The sequence below is a fragment of the Myotis brandtii genome, unplaced genomic scaffold, assembly GCF_000412655.1.
Source record: "Myotis brandtii unplaced genomic scaffold, ASM41265v1 scaffold49, whole genome shotgun sequence".
NCBI lineage: Eukaryota > Metazoa > Chordata > Mammalia > Chiroptera > Vespertilionidae > Myotis > Myotis brandtii.
Genome location: NW_005368707.1, coordinates 5,189,069 through 5,200,349, shown reverse-complemented (window position 1 = coordinate 5,200,349; position 11,281 = coordinate 5,189,069). Strand labels below are relative to the sequence as shown.

At 39.9% G+C, this 11,281-nt stretch overlaps 1 protein-coding gene across 1 annotated transcript in view; it reads left to right on the top strand.

Annotated features, from left to right (window-relative positions):
- Nucleotides 1-11,281, top strand: part of ITGA8 (integrin, alpha 8) — a 222,221-nt gene that overhangs the window by 106,909 nt on the left and 104,031 nt on the right. The window contains exons 13-14 of the mRNA XM_014548004.1: nt 1,715-1,920; nt 4,486-4,677. Of these exons, the coding sequence (XP_014403490.1) occupies nt 1,715-1,920; nt 4,486-4,677 (398 nt within the window). The remainder of the gene's footprint in view (nt 1-1,714; nt 1,921-4,485; nt 4,678-11,281) is intronic.

Sequence of the window (11,281 nt, the reverse complement as noted above, 5' to 3'; positions counted from 1 at the left end):
AGGCGGGGAACGTTGGAGTCTGCAGTCACTGGAGCAAGCAAGCCTCCCTGTTCGCTTCAGTGCATGGCTGCCGGCCGCCATCTTGGCTGACAGTTAATTTGCATAAGGATATGCTGATTAGCCAATGGGAAGGGTAGTGGTCGTACACTAATTACCATGTTTCTCTTTTATTAGTGTAGATGAGTAGCAGTTTGACCTCACTTGTAAGTTAATTAGGAACAGGGTTGATCTAACAGTCGTTGTATTCGTTAAATCACTTATCACAGTATCTTACACACAGTCAGTACACAGGCTGTCTGTTGAATCATACTGAGAAACAGACAGTGGATGAACACCACACAGAAGGCAAGAAGTTGGAGAGAGGGGTGAGTCAGAGTGATGTTGATAGTCTTGCAGATTGCTATAAAAGAGGTGTCTTGCTCTCAGTAACTATTCCCACCTCAGCCCTGCCTTTTAGATCAATGCTAATATTTTAGTAGTTAGTTTACTTGACAAACTTCTACATATCATCTAATCTACATAGACATAAAAGTCAAATGCAGATTTGTATTTCTGTCTGAAGTCATTTTCACATTATTGCACTTCCTAGGACAGAGGTGTCTGCAGACAAATTTCAGTGGAGGTTATTAATACAGATCAAATTACAAATTTTGGTTGATGTGACTTTTCTTTAAAATTTTTAAATAAAAATAGTACATGTTTATGGTTTTAAAACCCTAAATAGCTTGGAAGACTCGGTTTATTTTTGTTGTTCATCCTCACCTGAGAACATTTTTTCATTGATTTTTAGAGAAAGTGCAAGAGATGGGGAGAGACACAGAGAGAGAAACATTGATGTGAGAGAGACACATCTATTGGTTGCCTTCTGGCACACACCCAGACTAGGGCCAGGGATCCAGCCTGAACCTGAGGTATGTGCCCTTGATGGGAATTGAACCTGAAACCCTTCAGTCTGTGGGCTGATCTCTATCCACTGATCCAAACTGGTTAGGGCAAAAGGCTCTATTTTATTCTTTCATTTGCTATCTGACTCTGTGAAGGAAATACCTTTAACCATTTTTTTTTTATTCTTGGTGGTTATGTCTTTATCTCTAAATAATTTGGTTAAGTGTCTGTTTCTTGAATTTTTTTCACCCTTGACAATTATCTATTAGTTTCTTGTTATATCTTCACTTAAAAAATAATTGTAAATTTTCTTTGGGGATGAAATTTTTTCTTTCTAGCCAGTATTATCACCCTCTCTGGTCTGTGTTTTATTTAAATGAAGGTAACAATAGGAAATAGGAGGAGAAATTTATTTTTAAGCCTTGTTACTGTCAAGAAAACTTCATAATTTAAGTGTATAGGCATATAAATTCTGGAAACCTGCAATCCACTTTTAGATAAACCTATTTAGGCCCTTCTGATATGTTTTACTTGTATATCTATAGTTTCTGGAAATGCACTCAAAGTGAAAAAGGTGAAATATCTGTGGTTTTCTTAAAGCAACCACTTTTAACATCATTAAAGAGTTCGGTGGGATCATTTAATAACCTTATTTTCTTGCAGCATTCTACTGCATAGACATAACAAATCAATGAAAGATGATGATTGTAAAATGTCCCTTGCTAAAGTAAAAATACCAATGGAAATGTACTAATCCAGTTGATTTAAAATATACCAAAAAGAATCTCATCTCTGCCAGAGTGCTGACCTATCTCTTTGTTCCCTACAGGATGGATGACATACTGATTGGGGCCCCTCTCTTTATGGAACGTGAATTTGAGAGTAACCCCAGGGAAGTGGGTCAAGTTTACCTGTATATGCAAGTGAGCGCTCTCATCTTTGAAGACCCGCAGGTGCTCGCAGGCACGGAGGTTTTTGGGAGATTTGGTAGTGCGGTGGCCCACTTAGGAGACCTGAATCAAGATGGATACAATGGTAATTTACACCAATGTGTGGAAATTGTTGATGTATCATAATTCAATGTTACTGTGGCATGGACATTTTGAAGTATTGACAGTGGTGTGTATGATGCAGTGATGTTTAATATGCTATCAAAAATCTCAAGGCAACTTAAAATTTATATGTTTTGATTAATATAGGTGTTACATGGAAATTTTCTCATGTTGATTTTGTATGTCATATAACAGGTCTAAATAAAGGCAGCGATAATTTTTAAAGAGATTAGCCAAAGAACATATATGCATAATCTATAGACACAGATGAGAGTGAGGTGTTGGCCAGCGGGAAAAGGGGTGGCTGCTGGGTGGAGGTGGGCAAAAGGGGAAATTGGGGACATCTGTGATAGTGTCAACAATAAAAATAAAGTTAAAAAATTGATATTTGGATTTAGTGACTCGAAGAGAACTAGAGAATCTTTGATATGTACCGAGGCAAAACAAATAAGTATATGTCCGTATGTTAGTAAGTATATGGCCTTCTGATTAACCTAGATGGCTTATGTATAGGTGATGCTGAATTTAAAAAATTTCTTTTTATTAAAAACTTTCCATGTTTACATTATTGCAGGTGTTTGGTCTGTAAGTTCAGCTGAAAAGCAGCTTCAATGTTTGTAATAAAGTAGGGTTAAATTATTAGCTTAGGATTGTGGTTAAGTTAGGAATTCATAAATGTCTTGTAAGTACCCTGTCCTCAGAAAAACATGCATGGTCACACAAAATCTTGCATACTTTTCAGGCCTTTAAGTTAAGAACCAACATATAGTGGGTTTCTTGATTGAAGTTCATGGAATGAATAGGAATTTTCTCTAACAAAATAGCCTCAGCTATTGCATCAGCTCAGTATTCCTTAGTACTTTTCTCAGGTATTGGTATTAAGTATCTGGTACAGTAAACCCTCGATTTTTCGGACTTCAATTTAACAGACTTCAGATTTAATGGACAAATTTCTGGTCCATATATTATATGTGAAAATTAACATCCTATTAATTTAAAAATGCCTCTAAGATTTGCTTATAATTAAGTCAACAGGTTACTTTTGTTATTAATTCACTGTTATTTTTAACAAATTTTATCGAATAGGCCATATGTTGAAAAAACACTATAGTGATTTCATGATATAAATAAATATTACATATTTACAGCTATAGTCTACAGACTTAAATCCAAGTGTCACTGCTCGTAAAGAGTGTTCAGTGAATGATTAGCATGTGATTACACCACAGCAAGAGTGGTGATTGGTTCTGTTGTCACATGACTTTCTGCAGCAGTTTGAAAGTGTGCTGGCAGATGTTTGGAGTTGTGCTAAGCCACGCCCCAGCTGTGTGCATTTGTTTACTCGTGGTGACTGGTGCATACAAGCATCTACTAGACCTATTCAGTAGAAATTTAAAATTACTGTAATACATATAGAAAACTTTTCTGTGAAATTAAACTTTTCATACATACTTAATTTTAATTACATAAACGTGTCTATGTAAGTAAAAACAGGTAAAGTAATTAGTTTGTCAATTTTTTAACATACACGTTAGGAAAATCTTTATTATATAATAAACGTGTCTATGTAAGTAAAAACAGGTAAAGTAACTAGTTTGTCAATTTTTTAACATACACATTAGGAAAATCTTTATTATATAACTAGAGGCCCGGTGCATGGATTCATGCACATTGAAAGGAAATTAATTAGAAGGTGACTGGCAGGGCGGGACTGGGTGAGATGGCCTGGACACACCCTGGAGCCAACCTCCAGTAGTCCCTCCTCAGCCGGCTGCACCTGGGGCAGCACTGGGGCTCGAAGGGCATCTGCGGAGTGAGCGGGGTCCTTCTGGCAGGTGGGGTCCCTCAGCCTGGCCTGTGGGGATGGGGCTGAAACTGGCAGTCCGACATCCCCCAAGGGATCCCAGAGTGTGAGAGGGCACTCTGCAAAGTTGCTGTCGCTCAGCAGCTCCTATGTTGAGCGTCTGCCCCCTGGTGGTCATTGTGCATTGGCCGGTCGCTTAGGCTTTTATATACAGTGGGGCCTTGACTTACGAGTGTCCCGACTAACGAGTTTTTCGAGATACGAGCCCTCTCTCGGCCGATTTTTTGCTTTGAGTTGCGAGCTAAAATTCGGGGTACGAGCCAGCTTCAGATACCCCACCGCTAGTTGGCGCAGAGAATGTCACAGTGAACGCCACAACATCAGCCCAGCATCACGTGTCTCACTCATTCACTTTTTGATTTGACATACCAGTAATTTGGGTTACGAGCTCCGTCACGGAACGAATTAAACTCGTAAGTCAAGGCCCCACTGTATACAGATGGACTTTTGGGTTTAATGGACACCCCCTTGCTTGAATTAGTCTGTTATATTGAGGTTTTATTGTATTGTACCTTTTATGTTGAATGGAGAAAAGACAACAAATAACTTACTCTTGCTGCGCTACAACAAATTTCATGGGAAACAATAAGCCCTTTAGACTGTATGGCACTGCTCTTTGATTGCACTTAATTCTATTTTAAAACATTCTTCTTTATTTAAAAATACGCTCATGTGTCTCTCTAGATGTTGCCATCGGTGCGCCCTTTGCAGGCCAGGATCAAAGAGGCAAAGTGTTCATTTACAACGGGAACAAACATGGCTTGAACACCAAGGCTTCCCAAATTTTGCAAGGAGTGTGGGCATCCCAGGCTATCCCTTCTGGCTTTGGCTACACTTTAAGAGGAGACTCAGACATAGACAAGAATGATTACCCAGGTAAGGTTTTCTTTTTTTTCCCTCCGTAGAGTTCACCTCCTAGAAAGAGCCCATTCTCTGGGAAAGGCCTCCTGCGTAAGCAGCTCTCTCAGACAGCGGAGGCCAAGCTTACCCACTGCACAGGTTCTTGGTGTAGGATTCCAGAGTGACTTTCATGAGAATTTGAAGGCAGACAAAACAAACACTCCCTTTCCTGTCAAGAAAAGCAAGATGGCTTTAAAAAACTGCACTGGACATAAAACTTGCTGACATTGCAACAGCAGTTTTTCTTTGAAACCCCTCAGTAATGTGGTCTCCATTGACAAAGACAGATACCTTTCTAGAGCAATTTATTTTAATCCCATTTTTCCTTTCTGATCTCATATTAATTAACTTATGAACCTCAATGTTTCTGTCATAAAGCTCACGTTTTTAGAGCATAAGTATTTTCCAGCTATATTTTGGACTTTCCAAAGATAGATTGAATATTTTAAAGTGAAGCAAAATTAACTGGTTTGCAATAGAAACAATAAACTATCTTTTTTTTTTCAATTAGAATTGACATACATTATTATATTATTAACCAGCTTTGATTACCTAATTTATACTGAGGACTCATAGAAATCCATAAAGCAGAGAGCCATCATTCATGTTTTGGGCATACCATATGAAATTATGGATTGGTCTTAAGAATTGTTTCAGTAATCAGGATTTTTAGCAGAGAACATTAGACTTCTTGGTTTTATGGTTCAGTTTTCGCTTTTATGTTGGTTATGTTAAGATGGTCTCAATAAATACTTATAAGTCATTAATAGTTAACTGACAGCTTCAACTATTTATTAAAGCCTTGTCTCTTTCCACTGCCCCTCCCCTAATTGAGTATTTTCCATATGTAGTAGAGCTTTTTCTGATTTGGGGCAGCGTTCCAATCACTGACTCGGCTTTCTCTTCCCCTCTGGGATCAGGCAAAAAAGATCCTGCAACATGTTCTTATAAACTTGCCAGAAATATTTCATAGCACTAGCATAGACATTATAGTGGGCTCAACATGGATTAGTATTACATTTTATACAAATTTGTATATGAATGCATCCTTCCTACAGCAATTTTAAGAGCATCTTGTTAGATTTATTGTTGTAGATCATACTATACTAGTCTAATCAATGCTGGTTTTTGTTATTTGGGGGGAGGGTCTGACATGTAATATGTTCTATTTTAAATGATCCAAAATTTAGATCCTCTATGTAATTTCTTCCCAAAATATGTCAGAGTGATTAATGAAATTCAACTCCTGGGTTGCAATTTTAGACAAACAGTGATTTTAGAAAGTTATTGCTATTCATTAAGCAGTGCCTTACACCAGGTAAAGGAAATAAAAGCAGTGTCCATTAAAGAAACAGTCCACAGACCTCCTTTGAAGTCTTCTTAAAAAAGTGCCGGGGAGGAGAGAAATAGGAAACAACTTTTCTCTGAAGGAATATGTCCTGCAGTGAAGGGGGGAGAGAAAGGAGTAGCACAGGGAACAGAGAAGCTATTTATTAATTATGTCCTTTTCATCCCATTTTAACAATTACAAAAAGGTCATTTGGGGCCATTTGCTAGATAACACCTTTATCTACTGAGGCTGATTCAATTTATAGTGACTGATGATGTAAATGCTGTGTATAGCCATCTGTCTGTCAAGTAAATGTTCTTCACTAAGGCAGGGCCAAAGGCCACTAAGTTGAATTTTTATCCCTCAAGATAGTCTTGAGGTTTTCAGAGTTCCTCTTAATTAGTTGACTGGTTCTGGTCCCGATTCTGCCTCCTAAAGGAGAATATAGGTGTCTTATGATTTATGATCCTATACCATTTTCCCTGCTACTCATCTTCTCACAAACAGAATGTCACTCAAAAAAAGCCTTTTTATGTTGACATTAAGTCCCTGGGGCCCTATCAAAAGGAAAACTGGCTAATAGGCAGGCAACTAGATTCTGTTAACTAGCAGAGCAGATTTGAATTTTGCAGGCATAACTCAGGAATCAGACATGTCACTTCCCTCATTTTTGTATCAATGAATTCCATTTAGCTCTCAAGCCTCCATTTCCACAAAGGCGGAAAACCTTAATCTTGCAGTCACGTCTAGATTCGGACTTAATCTCATTTAGCAAGGGAAGGGACGTCAGACTGCCTGGATCCGGCTCCCCAGTCCTCACTGATGAGCTGTGGCAGTGGACAAGTTCTTTGATTTCTTGGAGCTTCTGTTTTCTTTTCTGGTTTTATGGGGCCAATACTACCTACTTCACTGGGTTGTGTGCTTGCACTTTCTAGGTATAGAAGGTTTTTTTATAAAATGTTGTGAAATGGCTTACAATAGGAAAGAGTATCAATCTGATGAACATGAACAGAATCAAAGCTGCTTAACTTTACAGGTATGTTAGGCTGCCTAAGATTTTGAAAACATGCATTCTAGGATGCTGGAGATGGACGACATAGATTTAAAACTTGACTCCACTGTTTTCCAGCTGTGTACGAGTGAGACAATTTCTTAACCTCTCTGAAATTCAATTTCTTAGTCTGTAAAATAAGCTAATAATATGTTGGTATAAAGAGGAAATTTAATTTTTATATAATGAAATGATGTCAGTATGTTAAAATGAGATTATATAGAACATCTATATATATAAAACCCTAATATGCAAATAGACTGAACAACGGAACAACTGGTCACTATGACGTGCGCTGACCGTGATCAGGTGACATTGGGGTTAATATATGATAGTGAACACAAAGACATCATAGAAAACATTATTTCTGATATACTCTCATGGCGTAGAAGTACTGGGTAGGATGTGATTAGAGATCTCAGAAGAAAGGTGTGCATCAAGAAAGTGAATGTGAACTAGGATGTTTCCAAATAAAGTAGGTGAAAGATGAAGAACTTTGAGGTGCAATTCCAGCTGTGGCCTAGTTTGCAGAGTAAGTTCTAATGCCTTTTTTCCCTTTCCTATGCAGCACATAATGAACTAATGGTAGTTCACATGGTCTGTTGATGCTTTTATTTATTTATTTTACTTTTTTAGTTTTAAATTTATTGTTGAGATTATTACAGATGTCCCTCATTTCCCCCACATTGCCCTCCTGCATCCAGTTCCCACCACACCACAGGCCTTCGCCACCCTATTGTCTGTGTCCATAGGTAATGCATATCTATATATACATAAAACCCTAATATGCAAATAGACTGAATGGCGGAACAACCGAACAACCAAACATCTGGTCGCTATGACATGCACTGATCACCAGGTTGTGCACGCAGAACATGGCGGGCATCAGCCACACCGGGATGGTGGAACAGATGAGTGGGGGCACCAGACCAAGGCAGGGTGCCGGTCGCTGTCATTAGGGCAAGCCTCTGGTAGTTACTGAAAATTATTTGCTCCCGTGTGTGGTGGTCCCACCTGGCACTCACACCTGCTGCTGGCGCTGGCCCTGCTTGTACCCGCTGCTGGCACCTGGTGCCGGCCCTGATCGCTTGGTGCCATCAGTGGGTGCGATTGGTGGCTGCAGGCCTCGATCGCCTCTCAGGGCTTCTCCACCTCCCCCTGCTCCTGAGGGGCAATGGGGGCTGGCAGCTGCCGCTCGCACCAGCTGCTGGCAAAGGCCCCGCTCACACCCGCTGCTGGTGCCCAGTCCCGATTGCTTGGTGCTGTCAGTGGGTGCGAGCGGTGGCTGCCGGCCCCGATCACCCCTCAGGGCTTTTCCACCTCCCCCTGATTCTGAGGGGTGAATGGGGCAGCAGCCGCTGCTGGCACCTTTGATGGTGCTGGCCCCGCTTGCACCTGCTGCTGGCACCAGTGCCAATCGCTCCACACCATTAGCATGTGGGAACGGCAGCAGCGGGAGCAGGGCTGGTGGCAGACAGGGGACTGGGGGCCACGGTGGGAGGGGCCAGGCAGGGGCATGGAGGATGGGCCAAGACCCACCCCTGTGCCCACTGCAACCTCGAGGCACACAGTTCCTTTCAAGGTGAACGAATTCATGCACTGGGCCTCTAATAGTTTAATAAATGGCGACTCTTCAAACACATTTTAAAACACTATATTTTGGAGGTATTCTTTTTCTTAAGCACACTCATTTATATGATTTTATTTTGCTTATTCAATTTTCATAGTCCCCAAGCTTACTTTATAGTATGATATTTACTTTTCCTGCCCCAGACCCATAAGACTATGAGAGTAAGAACATAGCTATAGAGACCCTACTGGCTGAAAACCACTCATAATATTCCTGTGGCTGGACCCTGTGAATGGGGCAGCAGCCGCTGCTGGCACCTTTGATGGTGCTGGCCCCGCTTGCACCTGCTGCTGGCACCAGTGCCAATCGCTCCACACCATTAGCATGTGGGAACGGCAGCAGCGGGAGCAGGGCTGGTGGCAGACAGGGGACTGGGGGCCACGGTGGGAGGGGCCAGGCAGGGGCATGGAGGATGGGCCAAGACCCACCCCTGTGCCCACTGCAACCTCGAGGCACACAGTTCCTTTCAAGGTGAACGAATTCATGCACTGGGCCTCTAATAGTTTAATAAATGGCGACTCTTCAAACACATTTTAAAACACTATATTTTGGAGGTATTCTTTTTAAGCACAACACTCATTTATATGATTTTATTTTGCTTATTCAATTTTCATAGTCCCCAAGCTTACTTTATAGTATGATATTTACTTTTCCTGCCCCAGACCCATAAGACTATGAGAGTAAGAACATAGCTATAGAGACCCTACTGGCTGAAAACCACTCATAATATTCCTGTGGCTGGACCCTCACTAGAGGATTCCCCTAATATCATGAGGTTGCTACCCAGCTATGAAATGATTCCACCACTCACCCATTCTAAGTGGGAGATGAAGCATAAGGGACTTCTCCCATATCTCACTACTGTGATTTACTGGGTACCAGGAATGAAAAATGCTCTTTCTTCTCCCTTAGCCATTTAGGGGTATTTTAATTTCTTATAAATTAGGCCCAAATTAAGAAGATAACAATGGCAGTTGAAAGGAAGGAACTGACAAAATAGTGTAAGTGGAAAATAGACAAGACTTGGTAATGACTGGCTGGGACGGAAAATAGAGGAGGTGGGGTGGGAAGAAGAGGGGATGTTAAAGATGACTCTGGAATTTTGATCTGGTGTCCTGAGAAGAGTATAGTATAATGGAAAGACATGAGAGATTTAGTTTTAGAAATATAGAGACTCTATTGTAGAAACAATATTTGGAATAATTTTGCTTAACCACTCAGTTTTTTTTAGACTTCTAAACAATAAGTATTGTCATTGATATGCATACATAAATAAGAATCATCAATATTTTCATTTCTGTTACCAAAATTATTTTTCCTACAAAAAAAATAGATGTGTTCAGGTTTCTACACTGGTGCTCATTGGAAAACTACGGTTGACCAGAGGAGTATCTTGTACACATTAATTGAGTGAAAGCATTTCAGAGAAGAAACAGCTGTGATAGTCAGGAATCCCTAAAATGCAATGATCTAGTCTAATCCTGTTAAACATGATTGTATAACAAGGTCATCTGCTAAATGCACAGTCCAGACATTGGGGGTGGAGGAGGGAATTGCTGGTTTTGTTGAGGAACAGAAATCATACAGGCAATAAAAAGCGGAGGAAAACATGGGCTGAATGCCAAGATTATCATTGTCTTGTTCAAGCCTCTAATAGACCATGGTGATATCATGAAGCCACCTCAGACAATTATACCAAATGTAATAAAATGACCCATTTTATGTTTTAATGAGGGGTGTGTGTGTGTGTGTGTGTGTGTGTGTGTGTGTGTATGCAAACAGTCCAGCTAGAGAGAAGCTGCACATGAGAAGAAATAAAAGGGTGGCTTTAACCAAGAAAACAATACATTTTAATCAAACTTTGAGTTCATTGAATTGATGTGAAGTTTAGTTGAACTAAGTTTAAAACTTATAGTCAAGTTTATTTTAGCTTCTCAAACTGCTACCAAGTTTTTTATGAAAAACAAAACATTATGTTCTTTTTGAGCAAGATTTTCATAATTTCATTATAAACACATTAGAAATTAGAACATGCATTTCTTGTAAAAAGACTTTATAAATTTAGATTAAATTGAATACATTAAGTCAGCTGAAGGAGTTTTTGGACTTGAGTCCAGCAGTGTCATAAAGAGAAGTAAAAATGAATAGAGAGATGAAAATCAGGTTCTAGATCCAGTTTGCCCAAGACAATCTCTCTGGCCTTACTTTTTCCACTTGAGAGTGATGTGGATGTAGGGGACACTTCTCCAAGGGTTTTTTAAAACTCAAACTTAGATTCTGTAAACCAAGATCTAAACTTACTGCCTCCTCAGATTTCTCTGTAATATTGGATAAATTATTAAGGCTCTATCTTGGGGGGATTTAATAAAACATATAAGACCTTTTTTCTTAACTTTTTCTAGAAAATACTTTTGGACTGACAGAAAAGTTGCAAAAATAGTAGAGTCCTATAAACCCTCCTGCCAGCTTCCCCTAATATTAACATATTATACTAGAGGCCCAATGCATGAAATTTGTGTACTCGGCGGGGGTGTTCCCTCAGCCCAGCCTGTGTCCTCTTGCAGTCCAG